The sequence below is a fragment of the Mercurialis annua genome, linkage group LG5 (assembly GCF_937616625.2).
Source record: "Mercurialis annua linkage group LG5, ddMerAnnu1.2, whole genome shotgun sequence".
NCBI lineage: Eukaryota > Viridiplantae > Streptophyta > Magnoliopsida > Malpighiales > Euphorbiaceae > Mercurialis > Mercurialis annua.
This window is the reverse complement of record NC_065574.1, coordinates 2,450,557-2,471,808: the sequence shown is the minus strand read 5'-3', so window position 1 is coordinate 2,471,808 and position 21,252 is coordinate 2,450,557. Positions and strand designations below refer to the sequence as shown.

Sequence of the window (21,252 nt, the reverse complement as noted above, 5' to 3'; positions counted from 1 at the left end):
TCAAAACTCAAAATTGGCCTTCAAAGTGTTTGATGCAATGTTTATGAGAGATTATATTTCTCTAAACAATATAGGCTTAATACAGTTCACAAAAAATAAAAAAAAATTGAGTCAATGAAATGTTTATTACATTCTAATTAATGGTTTTCAATGAAATGTTTGCGTGTTTAACAAACTATAAAAGTATAACAAATGAATGTAAGATTTGCCCCATACTTCACTCTTAAAGTTGCACAAGAATTTCTTATGGAACACAAGCTCAAGCAAACTTTTTTATAATACGACTAGTAAACTGATAGTAAATTGTTAGTAAACTAAGTTATTTTTTTAATAAACCGTTAGTAAATTTATTTTTTAAGTAAATTAATAAAAAATCTATTTTTATTATAAAATAAAAGTAATAAAGTTGAAATTAATTTATTACACTTTTTATAATACTATTTGATAAACTAAGTAATTATTCATTTTAATATTTTATAATTTAAAAATGAAAAATAGTAATTTGATTTTTAAGTAAACTGATAGTTGACCATCAGTAATCTCTTAGTGAATTTATAGTAAACTGTTAGTGAACTTATAGTAAATATATGTTTATTAAACCATTGATAAACATATTTTATATTATAATAAATTTTATAATAGTTATTTCTAAGTAAATCGATAGTAAGTCATTAGTAAATTGATATTAATTTTTTTTTAGTAATACTATTAGTAAAACTTAAGTAAATTGATAGTAAAATATTAGTAAACTAATTATTAGTAAATATATGTTAAACATGTTATAAACTTATTTTTAAATTCATATGAAATATTTTATCATATCCTTAAATTTTTATATTATTTTCAATTTATAAATTTTAACAGCTGATTTATTTTTTAGTAAAACGATAGTAAACTGTTAGTAAATTAATTTATCTTTTAGTAAGCTGATAGTAACATGTTAGTAAACGGTTAATAAATTAATTATACTTTATATTTAATAAATTAACTATAATTTTTAGTAAAACTAGTAAACTGTTAGTAAACTGATGGTAAATTAAATTATCTTTTAGTAAACTGATAGTAAACGGTTAATACATTAACTATACGGTCAAAAAATAAATTTAAAATATTTATATACTTTAAATAAATATTTCCTTTCATTGATGCATTTCTGTTGGAAGTGGTGATTGTAAATTGACGTCTAACTATTTGTTTCTCATTTTCTTGGTAAGATCTGTTCTACTTCTACTTCTACCTCACCATAATTCTTTAAACTCATTCTTTGATGTAGGCAAAAATTAAGAGCATGAAGTCACAACTCAATAAAACTCTTCATTCCACTGATACTACAATAGAGAGATACGAATTGAAAGAAAAAAAATGGAGTCTCCGTCCGAAAGAGAAAAATCAAACTCGTTATAGGTATTGTTGAATTAAAGTAGCGCATATCGTCATGAAAGACAAAGGAGTATGTACAATTATATCATAGTTTGCAGCATATACTTTCACTTCTTCAAATTAATTTTTTTCTAGCATTTATTTATTTTTCCAGTTTTTTGCTCAAGTAAATGATTTGCTAATATATCATGCCAAAGTTTCTGTCTTGCTAAAATATATTTTTTGCTAAACAATTAACTGTACTTTATACTTTATAAATTAAATATTTTTTTTAGTAAAACGATAGTAAAGTGTTAGTAAACGATTAGTAAATTAACTTATCTTTTAGTAAACAGATAGTAAACTGTTAGTAAACAGATAATAAATAAATTATACTTTATATTTAATAAATTAACTATATTCTTTTAGTAAAACGATAGTTAACCGTTAGTAAACTAACTTATTTTTTAGTAAATTAATAGTAAAACACTAAATTATCGTTTAGTAAACCGTTAGTAATTTTGGTTTTTAAGTGAACCGATAGTAAATTTATTTATTAACAATCCGAAAATGAACCGAAAATAAATTGCTAATAATTTAGTAAACTGTTAGTAAAAGTTTACTATCAGGTTACTAAATAGGTTTCCTAACCGAAAATAAATCAATTTAATGGGTGGAATCTATTAATAGCTTTCCTAATATTCACCAAAAATATGGGTGCAATTTAGTGAATAAAGATGGAAAACTAACAGCAAATTAAAACATTAATATTTGAAATTTATTCATATAAAATTATTGTTTTTTTCATCTTTCATATTTTTCATTCCTTTCGTTTGATATAGAGTTTTATGTTAACATTGCAAAATAATTGGACTTGTGCAGATTCAAAGGTTTTGTTTAAACAAGCAAATAGAGTTATTTAAAGGAACACGACAACTTATGATTAAAAAAATGGGGCAACAAGCAACACAAAAATTCTTTCAAGAAGGTAGATACGTGGTGGCATTAGGAAGCGCATTAGGAAGTAATGACTTCATTAATAATTAGTTATTGCCGCTTTACACTTATTCATGGAACTACAATGATAAAACTTTCATTTAGCACTTATCACAAACACATGAAGGGCAACTTAGAGTACGACTTTTTTTTCCAACCCAGGGACTAACAGCAAACCAAAATCCATGCACATAGGCCATAGCCACATAGGCATTTTCAGGAACCAAAAATCCATACACATATTCCGCTGGACCAAAATCATCTCCACAACCAAAATCACCTCCACAACAGCCCTCCTTCCTCACTGCATTTCCGCGGCACCATCTTAAAACGGCATTTTCACAGCAGGAAGGTGACGGCGAGATGCTTCCGCCGCACGAGGAGGAAGTTGACGGCGAGATGCCTCCGCCGCACGAGGAGGAAGTTGACGGCGAGATGCCTCCGCCGCACGAGGAGGAAGTTGACGGCGAGATGCCTCCGCCGCACGAGGAGGAAGTTGATGGCGAGATGCTTCCGCCACACGAGATGTAGCTGTAGAGTTTGATAAAGCTGCCATTAGCAGCATAATCAATTTAAGATGGAAACATGAGGAATCGTATTTTGGCAATAATTTTTCAGTCAAACTGTATATTTCAATAATTTTTAGTCAACTGGTGTCGTTGATATTATTTTATCATTCTGAGGGTATTTGTCTAAAAATCTCTTAAATATAAGCCTGTTGAAAACATTTCTACAGTCGACCCTCTAATAGTTAATATTCTATAAATTAATAATTCTAATAATTAATAGAAAATTGAGAGAACCAACTTCGTTACACGTCGGATAATTAATAATTCTATTATTTAATAATTAATAAAATTTAAAATATATTCTACATGAATATTAATTATTAGAGAGATTTTTTTAAAGAAATATAACAATTGATAATTTATTTGAGACAATACTAACCTTAATTCATAAAGTGGAAGTTAAAATACCATCAAATTATGACTTTCTTATTCTTTTGAAAAATTTTAAAAGAAATTATTAGATAAACAAATTAAAGTAAGTAAAGTATCTCTAGTAGCCAATGACCTCTAGCTCAGTTGGCTAAGAGTGAGGCATCAAGTCTAAGAGGGTGTGGGTTCGAATCCCCTCGTGGACAAAAGAAGATGAAGATATTGAAGATATATGGAGGAAGGTACGAAGCGTCAGAAGCGTCAGAAGCAAGCGGCTGCGGCATCGTCCGCCATGTTTGGCGAGCTCGGAATAGCGATAAATTCAACGTAAACGATGTGGATGGCGTGAATGGCGTTTAAATTTGTAAATAGTAGTATATCTGTAGTTTGTTTGTAATAGTGTAGTTCTATCTCTGTTAAAAAAAAAGTATCTCTAGTAAATAAAATATTAAGAAATATTTTACTTTTTGAATACAACTTCTTAATAATTATTTTTTGATTTGATATCAATTGATATTTTTTTAAATTGAATATAAAATTGTTTCTTTTAAATTGAGTGATTGTAAAGTGTATTTAGTTAGTTTTTTTTATAATATAATATTAATATTAGGTCTATTAATGTAGATGCTTTAAAATATTTTTTATAATTTTTTATACAAATTCAATAAATTAATAATTCCAATAATTAATAAATTTTTGATCCACCATTTGTATTAATTATCAGAGGGTCGACTGTATTTGAATTCTGTTGGCAATCCTCACATGAAATAAAAGTTTATTTGGTTGAGTTATGAGTAATTTTAATAAATATACATTTTTAATTTTTTTCTTTCTAAAATCAATATTTTGTACAAGGAAAAAAAACATTTTACAACTTTTCAATGGCATAGTAACTCCAAAATACTTCACTTTTTTGATTTTATCATTTATATTCAACCTTTCAAAAATGTTAATTCGGGCCCAATTTTGATGAATATTTCAATTGTAGGAATAATTTTTTTTTTTAAAGCGGAACTTTTTCAATTTTTTTCATTTATGGCACGATCTTTTCTTTTTTAATAAAACACACCCATAAAAAAAGGCCATAATTTTTTTTTTGAAAAGATTTGGCTGTCTTTTGAAAAAAATAAATAATTGGCAACATTTGAAGTGAACTAATTAAAATTAAGCTAAAATAATTCATCAAAAAAAAAATTAGGCTAAAATCTACATTTTTGAAAGGTTGGTATATGTATTTGAATATTTTTTTGAAAAGGTGAGATGTTAATAAGGGATTTCAAAACATACATTTTTTTTTCATGTGTTTAAAATGATACAATACGATATATGTGTCTAGAGGCAATATTTTTGCCTGCTATATCTAACTTTATGTTGTTTGATCACGAGTACGTAAACTATAAAGCAAAAGAAAAACAAATCTAATTAATTAAAGTTCAAAGGAAACATAAATAATTTATTGAATTCATAATATAAAATCTTGATACATGAAACTGAACTAAAAATTAATTAAAGACATTGAGGGTTACAACAACTTAAAGCCTCTTGTTATTATTACATCCATGTCGGTTAAATTAGACAGTTTCTTCTAGCTATAGCTTGACAACGAAAATGGCAGAAACCACAAGAGAATACAGAATTCTGATCCGACTCTGACTTCAAACCCGGAATCTCGTATAACATTCAATAATATCACGTACCACTGATTATTGGACAATTCCTAATCTTACGGAGCGAACTAGGTTCGCTTTAGTGTTTTTCCCTCTAAAGACAATTCCTATTGATTAAATAAAATCCCTTGACTCCAAAAATAAAAAAGAAATCTTGTTACATATGATTGCTAGAAATGGTACCAACCAAAGTAAGAAATTTATAAATACTAGCCCCTTAATGAAGAAATAAAGATTGAATCCAACCAAAAAAAACCTAGTTATAAAGGCTGGTTCTTGAAAAAAGGAAGCTAGGAAAAACCTTGGGTTATAAATATTATACGCTTACCCCACTATAATAAATTTCCAAAACGACTACCGACATTTTATAATTCAATATTCATTTTCTAAACAACATGAGGTTATCAATTCAGGCTAAATCTCACCTATGTGGCCGACAGATTGTCACATAGATAAAACTTAGCATGAAATAATCGGTTAACCTCTCGTTATTTGATAAATGAATGTCGAGTCACCAAAACATAACACATTGAACGTCGATAACCGTTCTACAAAAGTACTATAGTTGAATAACCGTAATTGCTACACAAAATTCGAGCTTTAGCCGAATCTCAAAAACGCCAAAAAGAAGTAAAATAATTAATAGATTAGGGCATAAGTTAATTTAGGGTAATTTATGCTCAATTTCCCAAAGAATTCATATCTCTAGTAATAGCTGCAATACAGCTAGAACTCCTAGCAATTCCTCCACTATTATTCTTCTGAGAGCCTTTAGGAAAAGATTGAGTCCTTCTTGTGCTTCTTTTCAACATTTCCCTCATGGCTTCAGCTTGGAACAGAACTGGATAAGCCCTATCGAACTTATTAAACCTAGCACAAGCACTCATATGTATATTCAGGGCTTCTTCCATTTTTTTCCCACCTTTTTCCATTTCTTCTTTCACTGCCTCGGAGCACAATCCACAAATCCATTTCCCTAAGAATTTGTTTCGAATCCGATCGATGTATTCGTGCGTGCACTCTTCGCTCATTCCGCAACACTCGCATTTCGCATCCTCAACCTCCGAGATTGCCGGGAGGGCCGGGAGTTTGAAGTCGCTTACGTCGTTCATTGCGAATTCTTTGCTCAATTCGAATGACATGTCGGATTTCGTTCGGTGAAGACTGTCGTTGGACAGTCTTGGTGGCTTGGATGACAAGGTGATTGCCTCTCCATGTGGTGGTGCCATATTTTTCTTAAAACTTCTCTTGATGAATTAGGGTTTTGATGAGAGTGGTGAAATGTTGAGAGATAACTTGGAAAGCAAGTTTTAATTTTGCATGCATATATGGTAGATAGATAATAAGATGAAGATGCATATATATAGTAGATCACTTGTGTTTCTTGAGATTTTGAAGAGTAAAATATATGTGGATCTTGGAAATTCACCTGTCAATCATCAATGCAAGCGTGAACAACCGTGAACTTTCATGATTTTTCAAGAAAGATTTAGAAAAAGCAAATGGGTATAGATTAACTTTTTATATTTTTTAAAAATATAGTGTTAAACTTATGAACCATATATTAGGAAGGATAGAAGATATTTTTTTTCATATTTTACTGTTATTTTGCCTTTTTGGGTATGTATTTAGAGTGTAGATTTTCCTCTACCGTTCCTTTTCTACAGACTAATAGTTGATTTAAAAATGACTACTAGCTAGTTGGAGTAAATAATTGCAATGGATCTTTGTATCAAATGAGGCACTTGATAATTAACTTTTCTGATATTTTTTTTTTGAGAAAACTTTTCTGATTTCTATATATGCTATATATGCATATGTTATATATATATAACTAAATTAAACCATTCTTAAATATATTTCCAAAATTAAATTGATCATTAATTAATCATTATCAGTATCTTTTCCGAAGTTACTTGATGATGCAGAAATGTGGATGCGGATTTGAAATTTATGGGAAAATAGGATCAAAATAATTTAGATAGTGGTAGCTAGTGCGAATTAGACGAATTCTAAATCTCATTTGATCGCAAATGAACCAATTATCGATACACATCAGCTTTGCTCATGATGATCGTCGCTTTTGGGCCAAATTCATTCGTTTATTCCTCCAAATTAAATTACAATTACAATTTTTATAATCATAAATATATCTATTTATTAATTTCATTCATAATTCCTTTTCAGTATATTATTAGAGTTCCATTATTTTCTTATAACGGAAACCTTAAACTTTAAGAGGGCAGTTTTTGATTAATAAACTCGACAACGTTTATGTATATATAATCCTTTAATTATCCTGTATGTTCTAATGAGCTTAATATTATTACTTTTTCTAAATTAAATATTTTAAATGTTAGGAATTGTTTTTTTCTTATCTTCCATTAATTTTCCCTTTAACCAATTATTTGTTCCTCCAAAAGTAAGTACACAAATTGAGAATTAATCACATGTCAGACTATTCAAGCCATATATTCTACTACTATACACATATCGTTTTCTAATTAATTAAAATGATAATTACATTAACGAAAATGACTTCATAAGCTATTCACAACCATAACATAGCTTTGCTTCACGAGCATCTAATTCATGCCAATAATTCCTCAAACAGTTGAATTTTGGTGTCACGAAAAGATAAACAATAAAGAAAAAGACTGTGAATTTACAGTAGTAGTGAAGGAAACGAAATTTAAGCTTTAATATATGGTGTGGGTTGATCTTGTGGAGGACGGACCTATTTATGCTTTATGCCAAATCGACGTCGTTTAATACATTTAGACCTGTACATGTACCGACCTTGGATGGAATTCCTAGATCCAACCGGGTTTTCTCTTTTAAACGCAATTTTAAGTTCTGTCTAGATCTTATATCTACCTTTGAAGTCCGGTTTAACATTATAGCATACGTGTTTGGTCTAAATTTTTTTAAATCTACATTAAAATTTAAATAATTAAAAATTCAATCTCGTCCATATAAAATGAATTTATTACAGGCTACGGGTATAAAGAAATTAAAATAAAAATATTTAAATTCAGTTCAAGATATATATACGAGTTTGACCGACCACCAGATACCTAGCCCCATAATCCGGCCTACGAATCCAAAAATGTGAAGGATGCATCCGGCGGAACACCATTCTCATCAAGAAAAACTTGAGAGATATCTTCATTAGTGACCATCTCTATAATTTCTGATTCTTGATTTGGATATTCAAAATGATCATCACCATTTATATTCTTCACTTCAATCTCATTATCATCTCCATAATCCATTAATCCCTTCCGCCCCAAATAATAATTAATTAATCTTATATTTCTTTCACTTGGAATTTTATGATATTTCACATTGTAATTGATGTAGTGAGAGTTCAATTGGTGGAAAAACCACATAAAAATTAGTACAACCAACAAAATTTTAATACCAATCTGTTTGTCCAATCCTTTCCATTTCTTGATTCGCTCATTCGGCTGATGGGAGATTAAATTTTCTTCCATTGATCCCTGCAGTCAAAATGATTCATCAAAATTTTAATTTTTGTGTTATGCTTGATGATTAAACTTATCGTGACGATTTAGGTTAAATTACATTCTCAAATTCGAGTTAGAATGACATCCAAACTACTCGAACACAACTCGAGTAAGTTTGAATTTAATAAAAGTAATTACATAAAAATATTATATTATGTGATGCATTTAAAATATTGTCATCTTAATTTTTTTTATTTTATATATCAATTAAGAGGATAAAAATTTAAATTTTGGAGATATAGAAAGTCAATATTTAAAGAAAAGACCGTCTTAAGCTTAAGCTCACAAACCTCATTAATCTCTTACCTGATAATCGAGGCCGACTTGAGATTAAACTTGAGCCAGGATTCGAGCTAGATTCGAATTTCTCTAGTCAATTTTAAATTATTTTTCGAATAATTTATACACCAATGAACAATATATGGTAGCAAATTTAGTAATCAAATATGAATATTTATACAGTGAAAAATGTAAAATTAACTAGTACCTTAAAAATGCTGGTTCGATGATGAAGCAAAATTGTAAAAAAAGTAGCTAATTTTGATGGGATTTATAATCTAATTAAAAACAACTTGATTATGAAAAAGAACAGAAGAATTTTAAATTTTTGAAACGGGAGTGGTAATTAATGAAAATCAGTTTTTAAGAACTTAAAGAAAATAATTAATGTTGCCGTCTGTGTATTTTTCCTTTCTTTGAATTTGGCCTTTTCAATTAGAAAAAGGCAGTCCATTTTCTGACTATGAAAGCATCGAAAAACAGGCTATTAAGATTAGTTGCTTAACGTTTTTCCATTAAATTTTACTCATTAATCTTCAATGAAATGAAAATAATAATTTTGAGAATTAGCGAGCTCGTCCCCTTTTTAACATTTGAATATCTAAAAAGGGGTTAAAATAATTGGAAGTTACATACGAGTTGTAGCTCAAATGATATAAATGCTGAACATCAAACTTTCAAGATCGTGGGTTCAATTCCTCCCACAAGCAGCACTCCCCCTCCCCCAATTATAAAAAAAAATAAAAAAAATTGGAAGTTACTGACTTTTGATTAATTTTAAAATATATATTTAAGATTGATTTATTTTTTTAAGGCTACCAAATTTTAATTTGTTGATCATTAGTCGCTATTTTAGTAAAATCAAACTACAAAAAGCAGTCGTAGAACCGAAATCCGAACTATATACCTTTTAATAAATAAAATATCCACTCATACTTACCACGTCACGTCCAAATTCTAATTCTTTGTCAACTTTCCGGTTAGATATCATTAAGTACTAATTGGTGATCAACAAATTAAAATTCAATAATTCTTTAAAAAATAAATCAATCTATAATATCATTTTAGAATTAAACAAAGATTTATTAGTGCTTTTAACTCATCTGAAATAATAACAATTATTTTTAGTACTTGAGGGCTTAACCTAATAGTAAGTCAGTTTTTGTTCATGAGTTCGGAGGTTCGATCCCTACACTCCATTGCCTGTAGTTTCATTTGGTTTAAAAAATAAATCAAAGACTATTAAAGGGGTGTTTGGTTTAAAAAATAAATCAAAGGCTATTAAAGAGGTGTTTGGTTTAAAAAAACAAATCAAAGGCTATTAACGTGAGGCTTAGCATAATAGTTAAATCAATTTTTGTTCATGAGGTCTGAGGTTCGATCCCTACACTCCATAGCCTGTAGTTTTACTTGATTTAAAAAATAAATCAAAAGCTATTAAAAATAACAATTAATTTCTGCTAACTCCCGCTAACAACTAACCTAGATTAGACAAAACAAAACAAAATATAAATTAGTTTCTTATAATATATAAAATAAATATGGCCCATTAGCTTAAGACCCAAGGCCATAGCCCAATTATTAATGCCCAAAACTCCGAAAGTAATGGCCTTTTGATCTAATTCAACCGGAGAAACAAACCAAACCACAAAACTCGTCTCTCTCGCTGGTTCTTCCGCTCCCTCTCCTCAGATCTCGCTTTCTCATCGCCGCTATCAAATTCAGGTACCGTTTAATTCTTTTTCCTCAAATTATTTTCTCAATTTCACGATTTTCTATGCCCTTTTAGGTATTCAATAGATTAATATTTTAACCGATCCCTAAATTTCTTGATCTTGACATTTTAATTTGCTATTTCTTAAATCTAATTTACATCTGGAATTTATCATGTAAGATGGAAATGTAGTTATTATGTTTGGATGTTCGCCCTAGGTTATGAATTACTTGAATTACTTGTATTCAGATTGTTCTAAATGGGCATGAAATGAATTTTAATATTTTATTGATTGGGCAGGCGAAAAGGATTAGTTTATTTTGATAAATTGAGAGAATGCCTCCTCAAAAGATTGAGACTGGTCATGAGGATACAATTCATGATGTGGTGATGGATTATTTCGGTAAGCGGATCGCGACGGCTTCGTCGGACCACTCGATTAGAATTATCGGGGTTGGTAATAATACCTCTCAGCAGCTTGCGAAACTAACTGGTCATGTTGGACCTGTTTGGCAATTAGCTTGGGCGCACCCGAAGTTCGGGTCTTTGCTCGCTTCGTGTTCTTACGATGGTCGTATTATAATTTGGAAGGAGAGTGCTCAGCATGAGTGGACTCAGGCTCATGTTTTTGATAATCATAAATCTTCAGTTAATTCAATTGCTTGGGCGCCTCATGAAGTTGGTCTTTGTTTGGCGTGTGGTTCTTCGGATGGAGATATTTCGGTCTTTACTGCTCAAGCTGATGGGAGCTGGGATACGGCGAAGATTGGTCAAGCTCACCCCGTTGGGGTAACGTCAGTTTCGTGGGCTCCATCAACTGCTCCCGGTGCTCTTGTTGGTTCTGGTTTGCTCGACCCTGTTCAGAAGCTATGCTCAGGTGGTTGTGACAATACTGTGAAAGTGTGGAAGCTTTATAATGGGAGCTGGAAGATGGATTGCTTTCCCGCTCTTCAAATGCATACAGATTGGGTGAGGGATGTTGCGTGGGCACCCAACTTGGGTCTTCCAAAATCGACTATTTCCAGTGCATCTCAGGATGGGAAAGTTATTATATGGACCGTCGTAAAAGACGGGGATCAGTGGGAAGGTAAGGTCTTGCATGATTTCAAGTCCCCTGTTTGGAGAGTCTCGTGGTCTCTCACCGGAAACATCTTGGCTGTTGCTGAGGGGACTAACAATGTGACGTTATGGAAAGAAGCTGTAGATGGGGAATGGCAACAGGTGACAACAGTTGATCCCTAAACCTGAAGTGCTTAAATTTTTAACTTTCTATACTTCATTATATTATGAGATTTGTTTTTCTCTTATGTTATCCATATTTGGAGTGTTTATTTCTTAGACGTTTTATGGATAAACATTTTGGATTTTAGATGTCGTGTAGTTTGCAATTGAAAATCCATTTAATTATGTGAATTCATTGGACTTTCTGTGTCATTTTTTGTTTTTAGTATTCTGGTAAGCGGCTTTTTGCTAGCCGTTGTTTCTTTGATAATTTTCTTGAATTAGTGTTGTGTGTAGCTGTTTGTATGTCCTTTTCCCTGCGTAGTGTTTCCAATTTTTAATTGCATAATTGGCTGAAAGTTGGTCTGATGCTCTAAACTCGATGCTCGAAAACTAGACCGTAATGACGAAGAACTAAGTTGGTGTTTTAAGAGTCGATACTTTTCTTTTTAAGGTACAGTTTTGTAGCTCTGATAGTCTTGGTCTTTCAAACTTGCTATTTCCCTCCTGAAATGGATTTAAAGTAATAGTTTGGAGAGATTTAATGGGTAATTGACTCTTGGAGTTGCTAAACTATGACTTATTTTATTTTGCCAACTCATTTTTGATTTGTTTTGCCAACTCATTTTTTATCTGTTTTGTTTTAGTTTTTTAAAACTTTAATTTTATCTCAAAGGAAAGTTTTTATGCCATATATGTATGTATGTATGTATGTAGAAATTGGGTTTTGCTTTTGTCTTTTACCATGTGACAATCGGTTTTTGCAAATTTTCATTTCATCAAAAAGTTTTTAATTTAGATAATACATATGCGGCAAGTTTTCATGTACAAAATAAGCAAAATCTGATTGGTAAGCTGAAAAATTAACAAAAATAAAATGACCGTTTATAAATGCATTTTGATCTGGCAACCTACTATTGAAATGAAATCAAAGTTTAATAATCAAAACAAAACAATCAAAGCAAAATGAAGTAAGACGATATTTAGTACCTATGAAAATCAATATCCAAAAAAAGACATAAAATTTGACGTTAGATCTACCTATTATGTTGTTGTAGAATTATAAATTAAATTCAAAGCTTTTGAAGGAGAAAAGGTATAAGAACTCTGAATAATTTGGTTGTGGAGAATTTGAGAATGATCAACTCTGAGTATTCACTGAAACAATAAATATATATTTTTATTTGTGTTACTATAAATTGAAATATGGAGCTTTCTTCTTCTATACCAGCGAGTAGTATTTTATTTCACCCATTGAAAACGAAATGGAAGGGAAGTAATTAGAGGAGAAAATGAGTGTTTGTCTCGTACATTGATTGTGTCATGTTATATTTACAACAAGTCAATGAACACTTACGATACGATTAAAATTATTAAAAATTATACATGACTAGTGTAAAATTAATTTGTTGCACAATTAATATGAGAAAATTGAAAGAAGCACTGAGCACAAACTTTGAGCCACAAAGCGCATAGTTTTCACAATAAACACTTGAGGTCTAAATCCGTTCTTTTTTAGTTGTCCATTTAGCAAAATATATTTGTTTCTAATTAGTTGTCTATTTAGAATTTCAATGTGATTTTAGCTATTATCTTCCAAATTTACCCATCCCTAATAAATGACTCTATATTTTAACTTAAAAGGCATTTATTGACTAATAGGGTTATATTAGTATTTTTCTTTAAAAATTAAGACAAAAGGAGCACTATCTTGGTATGTGTAATATTGGCTAAATGGACAATTAAAAAAGAACAGAGGGAGTAAAGAAAATAAATCTGGAGCTAGCTAATAGATACTAGGCCAAATGTTGTAAAAAGGCCAAACCTTTCACAAAGGTTTTACAAAAGTCCCGACCTTTCAATTTTGTCGATTTTGACCAAAAACTGATTATTTGGTTTCACAAAAGTCCTGACCTTTCAATTTTGTCGATTTTGGCCAAAAATGGATTATTTGGTTTCACAAAAGTCCTGACCTTTCAATATTTAGCATGCCACATAGGCGTCACATAGGCAAATTGAAATCAATTTGAAAGTTGGCCACAATTGAAATTAAATAATTTATTTTTGGCCAAAATCGACAAAATTAAAAGGTCGGAATTTCTGTGAAATTTTTATGAAAGGTTTGGCCTTTTTAAGACATTTGGCCTATGTTCAATAATGAAGCAACTTTTATTTGTTAAATTCATCATGAAGCAAGTTTGTCTCTCTATTTCTTAAAAGAAAAATAGTCTGCACGTGCCAAACACGTGACAACAATTGCCCGTGCCATCATGTTAGTAGTATATAAGTAGAGGGGTGTAAGAATCAAACCACACTGAAAATAATAGGTTAGTTTATTTATTTATGCATTTTAAAAAAAATATTTGGCTTGATTTTTAACAATCGAAATTTTCCTTGTTTTAAAGGTTGTAATGGATACTTTCAATAACAACTAATATCATACGATTATTTTAATTTATTTAGACGCATGAAGTGTGTCCTTTCTATTATAAAATTCTATGTACTGATTGATCAATCAGATTTTGATTAATAGAACTTTTTTATTTAAAAAAAAAAACTGAAAAACCAAAAAAAAAAAAGTGAAACACATTCATATAATTTTTTTTAAAGATACCGTTGTTGGTTTTAGGATAGTATTGTTTCTTTATATATTCAAATGTTTAAGATGTACGTTATATTACAATTTAGTTTTGAATTGATTTCTAAATTTAATATTTAATATTTTTTCATTTGAATTAAGAAAGGAACAAAATTCTTATATTTTTATTGAATCGAAAATCAAACTGAATTGAACTAAAATTTAGTCTTTAATTCGATTTAATTTTTATTTTCTTTAAAAACTGAACAATTATTTATTCTATTGAACCGAATCGATTGATGCACACATGAATACCTAGATTTTTGGACAACAATGTCATTTCACCCCTCTAGCTTGCTATAACGTTAAAATATCAAAATCTTAGATTTTTATGACAAAAAGCCTATAGTTTACCATTTCTAGTCAGTTTACACCCTAACATTGACAAGCTAACCCAAATTGGTGTGTAAGTTGATACAAAACTGACAAATTGTGTGTTGTATTTAATTAGAAAACGTAAATTTGGACACTTTTGATCTTTTTGAAAAATTGAAGGGGCGGAAACGAACTTTTGTTAGTTTGCCGGAGATGAATTGATGATGAAGCACAAACGCACGTGCGAAAGAAGCATCAAGGGAAAGCCTCAAGTGGGTTACAGCCACGTGGAGGTTTTGACCCACCTCCTTACATTTTATTGCCTTTTTTTAAAAAAAATTTAAGCCTAAATAAGAAGTCACATGATTGCTGACACTACCACCTCCTTTGTCACGTGCTCCATGGGCCCTACTTAACTCTTTTTTCTTAAGACTTCATAACTTAATTAATCAAATTAATCAGTGATTAGTTGAGTTAATGTTGTCACTATTTTCTTAAATTTACTGTTTTACCGCTGTAAAACTGAAGCAATAATTAGGTGAGCATTTACAAAAATTACTCCCTCCAGTCCATAATATTTGTCGCATTTGACTTTAGCACAAGAACTAAAAAACAATTAATATGTCTTAATTTATAGACACTTTTACTAAGTTAACCCGATATTGAAATTTATTTATATTTATGACACTATTTTCATTTATTTATTGTAATTCTTTCAATAAATTAATGGGGGCAAACATGAAAAAATAGCAATTAACATTCTCTTAATATTATAACATGACAAATATTATGGACAAATAAATTTCTCAAATGCGACAAATATTATAAACCGGAGGGAGTAATATATTCAGACATAAAAATCAATAAATTAGTACTAGTAGTACTAGTGGTTATAAATGAAAACTTATCCATTTTATGATAGGTTAATTAATGTTAACCTTAATTTAGGGATTAGTGTCTAATGACTAGGGCTCTCTGACTCATTCTGTAAGTTTTGAAAGAAATGTTTAATCCGACACCTTAGCATTATCTTGTTAATTGATTTAACAATTTTAATTTAACGTTACTTATTTTGAGTTGAAGTTCAAAATTACTTTTATTTGTAAATTAATGTTTAATTTGGAGAAAATTGATAGCTATAATTGATCAATTGAACAAGAATATAAATTTACTTTTTTTTAGAATCAAGATGTAAATTTACTTGAAAAGATAGTTGATATAGTAATTTAAACAAAAATAGATAAATAAATCTGTCTATAAAATATAAATAGATGACAAGGATATAAATTTACTTGAAATATTTATTTGTCTATACATGACAATTTAGGATTTTCATGTAATTTTTATAATTTTATTTCAAAAATATATATAATTCAATTTATAAAATTAAGAAATAAAAGAATAAGATATAAAAGCATTTTGATAATTTTATTTTAGTTAATATTAAAAAGAATAATTAGTGAAGGTTTATTTAATTGCAATCAATTATTGTTAATCTTCTACATTAAAGGCTGTATCAAGCACAAGCCTTAAGCAGCCTTTATAAAGTAATTAAAAGTTAATAAATCATTAATTACATTTTTTATTTATTTTATCTATTTTTACAAAGTGAATACTAATGAAACAAATATATCTTCAGTTTAGTTTAACTTTGAACTTAAAAAGATTGAAAAGTGAAAAATAATTCTGATAAGAAGCCACATAGATGAGATCATGACCGTTGGTTGGATTAAGTTGAGCTGTAAGCATCGTGCTTAAACGTGGGCAGGGAATATAAGAGCAGGTAATGATAGGCCATTTTGTAATAAGAAAGATAAATTAATTACTTAAAATTAAGTTGAAAAATAGTGACTTAAAAATTAAAAAGAAAGAGATAAAAATAAAAAAGCGCAATTCCCAAGAGAAAAAAATAATTCGGAGCAGAGGAATCGGGCTGTAAACTTGGACACTAATGGAGGAATCACAGCGACAAAATCTGCCACAGATCGATTCTTTAGGGTTTTAATTATATATTTCACCTTAAAATGTAACTTAGCTAATTATTTGTGCTAATCACTTTATACCAAATTGAAAAAATTATCTTTACACTTTATATTATAAGTTACTATTTATTAAATTAAATATAACATATCTCTCTAAAATTAATGTCTAAAATGTTCATTAAAGCCGGTAAAAAATAACATAAATTATTAACAAATATTATTAATGACTCTTTCCGTCTTAAATTAATAATATTTTAAATTAGTATATTATTTTCATTTTATTTTAAAGTATAGGCACTCAATTGTTATTTTATTGAGTATTATCTATATCCTCATTAATTATAACGTAATGTATTAGAAAGAGTACTACAAAAAGATAAAATTTATTATTATATTAAATAAGAACAAGTATAATGTTGGCAAAAAATCGAAATTAGACCTAAAATGATTTCAAATAGAGAAACTTTAATAAATTAACTCAATTATTTAGATATTAAATATTTTAATATCCATATTTATTTAAAGTGTCTACTAATTTGTGATGGAGAAAATAAAATGAAAACTAAATAAAATAAAATAATGTCGTTTAAATTGAAACAGGGGGATTTTTTTTCCTAATTAATGATTAACATAACTGGCTTAGATAAAATTGCGAAAAGCTGCATGGTAATTATGCAAACAAGAGTAATAGTACATGAAGAAATGTGCATGTTTATGTGTTATGGCTGTCGCTCTTTTAACTGACAGCTTTGCTGTTAATGCTAATTACACTTTTGTTTCTATAATATCAAGAAAATTTTGCTTAATTATAATTTTCTTTTTTAAATTATTGCCAAAGCATAAATATATTAATTCCACTTCTCTGTTCTATGATATATATGCACTTTCTTTATAATTTCATTTTTTATGAATTTTAATTTCTCTTCAGTATAATCTAAAAGTCTGATTTAAATGGATATCAAATTTATAAAACTAATTTAAAAGGAAACATGATTTTTTTATCTCAAATATTTGCAACTGAAATGTAAATTAAACTTATAGAATATCAACATTCTTATATGTATAGTCATGTGCATTGCAACTAGCAATTGCATTACCATTACTTATAGGTAATCAGTTTTCTTTATAACTATAAGTAACAATAAATAAATTAACTTGCCAACTCATTACTTAACAAAACAAAAGAATACCAAAGAAAACTTAAAAACATAAACTTAAAAACATAAGGAAAAGAAAAAGTATAGCATAGTTTACATTTAAATTTTTTACTCAAATAAACAATATTGTTAATTTTTAACTTTAAATTAAGATAATAATCTATTATTTAAAAGATTAATTGTAATACATACACTTATTAATTAAAAGATAATATCCTTTTCAAAAAAAAAATTAAAAAGATAATATAATTAAAAGGAAACAAAAGATAGTAAAAGAAAAAAATATATTATAAATTAACTCATTTTGATTAAACAACATAATAACTTTAATATTTCTACTTGTTATAATTTGTCTATAAATTTGAAACAAGTAATATTGTATTTAACCTGCCATAAAAGAACAGAAAATTATCAGGTTTATTTAAACTTTACATTGAACCCTAGTTTAATTAAACTTTACAGAACTTGCAAGAGACTCCCCTATTATTTAATCTATATTTCTCTGCCATGCAAAAATAAAATATAAAAAATAAGACAAATTGCCCCCTAATTTTCCTATATTTAAACTTTGACCCCTCTTTTACTCATCAAAACCCACCCAGTCCTACTCCACCAGACCATCACCTCCAACACTCTCTCGTGCTCTTACTTTCTCTCTCTAAACCCCATTCTCTCTCTACATTTCTTGAAAATTCTCTCGTTTTTATCCCTAACGTGTTGCGCACGTAATTAGTGATACATTTTATTAGTTTCAATGGAGGCACCGCAATTCTTCATCGGAGGATATTTCAGCGGCGGAGGAGCTTCTTCTAATGCGGCGGAGTTCTTGCCTGAGAAGAGTCAGAAAAATGGTGACGCTCATTTTGCCGTTGATGACCTTCTTGATTTTCCTAACGACGATGATGCTATAATGAGCGACGGTTTTTTCGATAATATTTCTAAAAACTCCGTTACTGATCATTCTAGCGCCACTTTTACTTCCAATGATAGCCCTAATTCTTCTATTTCCGGCAACCAATTTGGTTATCAGAGCGTTTCCGATTCTCATTTCTCTAGCGAGCTTTGCGTTCCGGTGAGTTAATTAAATGAAATAGTCGAAATACAGAAATGACCCACTTCTCAATTTTTTTTTTAGAGATTATTACATTATTAATTTGTTTTTTTTTTCAAAATCATTAGTATTTATTGTCTATGGAAATTAGGTTTTTTTAATAGTTATTTAAGTTTGAATTTTTTCAATTTTTTTACAGTATGATGACATGGCGGAGCTAGAATGGCTATCGAATTTTGTTGAAGACTCATTCTCTACCAAGCAAAATTTACAAGCTAACTACCTCCATATTTTTCCCGGAGCCAAAGCACCCACACCCGAATCCTCATCATCTGAGTCCCACTCGGACCAATTGGCCCGTAACCCTAATAACCCGATGTTCAGGCCCGAAACACCATTACCCGGTAAAGCCCGTTCCAAGCGCTCTCGAGCTGCCCCATGTGATTGGTCCACGCGCCTTCTTCATCTTTCGTCGCCCGTTAATATTAAAGCATCGTCCGAGAATCAAAGAAATGGCGAAGTCAATCCAGGTACGGATGCTCCGGTTCGAAAATGTCTTCATTGTGCTACCGAAAAGACTCCTCAATGGCGGACTGGGCCCATGGGTCCGAAAACATTGTGTAATGCTTGTGGGGTTCGGTACAAGTCGGGTCGGTTGGTATCCGAATACCGACCCGCTGCCAGTCCGACATTTGTGTCAACAAAGCATTCGAATTCACATAGGAAAGTTGTGGAGCTTAGGAGGCAGAAAGAAATGCAAAGGGCACAGCAAGAACAATATCTACACCACAATTCAATCTTTGGTGTATCTAATGGTGGTGATGATTACTTGATTCATCATCACACTGGACCCAATTTTAGGCATATGATTTAGTGGTCTTTGAGGTAGAATTAATTAATTTTTAGTATTGTGTCCTCAAATTTTGAATTAATTTTGTAGTTTTTAATTTTTCTCAAACAAAAAATAATAGAATTATGGGGGAAAGGAGACAAAAAATGGAAGTTATTTGCTTGTAGACTCAATAATGGAACTCTTAATTTTTTTCCATTGGCAAGAATCATCAAAATGATTATCTAATCAAATTAACAATACCTTAATTAATTATAGATTGATACATAATATATAGTATAGTTGATGAAAAATTAAGAAAAATTTGGTGACAATTTTATGATATGGTGATAAAACTTTAATGCAACCTTGGCCCACACAAAGTATGGTGTGTCCATGCCCAAATGTATATTTGCACATGAAGAGTTAGTTGGCAAGTTCATAATCATTCTTTCATATGTATTTTTCCATTTTTCTTGATAGCCCAATTTTAAATTGCTCCTTTTCATTTCTTTGTTTCAAAGTTAAGTTAAAATTTGACTGCAAAAGTTCATCTCTTCAAGAAGTTGAGTGAGTCTTAGCTTTCTTCATATTTGGAATTTAAAAATAATAATTTTTTGTATGCATTGCTACTTTAAACTTTCATTATCATTTAAAATAAATATTAATTAATACTATTTCCATTAAATTTTATGTATATCTTACCTTTTTATATATATATATATATATATATATTAAGAGTATAATAAGTAATATAATAATTTTTATACCATTATAATTGAAGTGATAAAACAAATTATATAAAATATATAGTTTATAAATAACTAATTACACATTCTTTGAGCTAATTAAATTTATAAATATTTGCATTAACTTATGATTGAAATTAAAATGATTAATAAACAAATAAAGAATAAATAGGAATAAAAAAAGGTGTAAACAAATAGAAATAAGCCATATTCTTTGGAGCATTATAAAAAAGTAAAAAGAGTGAGGAATTTTTCTTTTACTATTATAACTAGAAATAAACAGTTTGAACCTAGTTTTTTTTTTAAATTTTAATAATACATTCATGTACCACTAATTATACTAAAGCTGCAAAAACAAAACCTAATTACTTTTAGTTACTTCATTCTAGCATAAAAATAACCATCAACCCATACCTTAATATTATGATAAAAGTAAAGCTGGTAAAGAAAATTGTGTTGTGTAACCTTTTTTGCTTTTTAACCCTAGAAAAAATTAAGAATAATATCCCTTTCTCTTGTTTATTTTCTTTTCATTTACATTATTGTTTCATTATATACTAATCTATTAATTAATCTAGATTTTCAGGATCACTAAGATTATATAGGGCCCTTCTTTTAAAAATTCTTTAATTGCTTTCTTAACTTTCTTGTCTATAATTTTTTAATGAGATAGTAGCAAGATAGTTGGGCATGGATTTCAGTGAAGAATAATGAAATCAGGATTTTCTATATAAGTACTTAAAGTTCATTAAACACCGTGTTATTAACGTACCATCTACATTGGTTTAAGGTGAAAATATATTCTTATATACGTAAATGAAATCAAA

The 21,252-nt window shown here is 29.2% G+C and overlaps 3 protein-coding genes across 3 annotated transcripts; 2 read left to right on the top strand and 1 right to left on the bottom strand.

The window, feature by feature from the left end:
* Positions 1-4,774: 4,774 nt before the first annotated feature.
* Positions 4,775-6,299, bottom strand: LOC126682343 (uncharacterized). The gene has a single exon (XM_050377991.2). The coding sequence runs from the start codon at positions 6,187-6,189 to the stop codon at positions 5,641-5,643; it is 549 nt and encodes a 182-aa protein (XP_050233948.1). The 5' UTR covers positions 6,190-6,299; the 3' UTR covers positions 4,775-5,640.
* A 4,084-nt stretch (positions 6,300-10,383) lies between these two features.
* On the top strand, positions 10,384-11,917 carry LOC126683120 (protein transport protein SEC13 homolog B-like). Its single transcript, XM_050378954.2, has 2 exons — positions 10,384-10,494; positions 10,784-11,917. The coding sequence occupies exon 2, from the start codon at positions 10,820-10,822 to the stop codon at positions 11,723-11,725; it is 906 nt and encodes a 301-aa protein (XP_050234911.1). The 5' UTR covers positions 10,384-10,494; positions 10,784-10,819; the 3' UTR covers positions 11,726-11,917.
* Positions 11,918-18,380: 6,463 nt separating this feature from the next.
* On the top strand, positions 18,381-19,895 carry LOC126680251 (GATA transcription factor 12-like). The gene is made up of 2 exons (XM_050375334.2): positions 18,381-18,868; positions 19,047-19,895. Exons 1-2 carry the CDS (start codon positions 18,551-18,553, stop codon positions 19,719-19,721), a joined length of 993 nt encoding a protein of 330 aa, XP_050231291.1. The 5' UTR covers positions 18,381-18,550; the 3' UTR covers positions 19,722-19,895.
* The last annotated feature ends 1,357 nt before the right edge of the window (positions 19,896-21,252 follow it).

Coding starts and splice junctions, on each gene's coding strand:
- LOC126683120 (XM_050378954.2), top strand. CDS start 10,820: ATGCCTCCTCAAAAGATTGAGACTGGTCATGAGGATACAATTCATGAT.
- LOC126682343 (XM_050377991.2), bottom strand. CDS start 6,189: ATGGCACCACCACATGGAGAGGCAATCACCTTGTCATCCAAGCCACCA.
- LOC126680251 (XM_050375334.2), top strand. CDS start 18,551: ATGGAGGCACCGCAATTCTTCATCGGAGGATATTTCAGCGGCGGAGGA. Junction 18,869..19,046: donor CTAGCGAGCTTTGCGTTCCG/GTGAGTTAATTA, acceptor ATTTTTTTACAG/TATGATGACATGGCGGAGCT.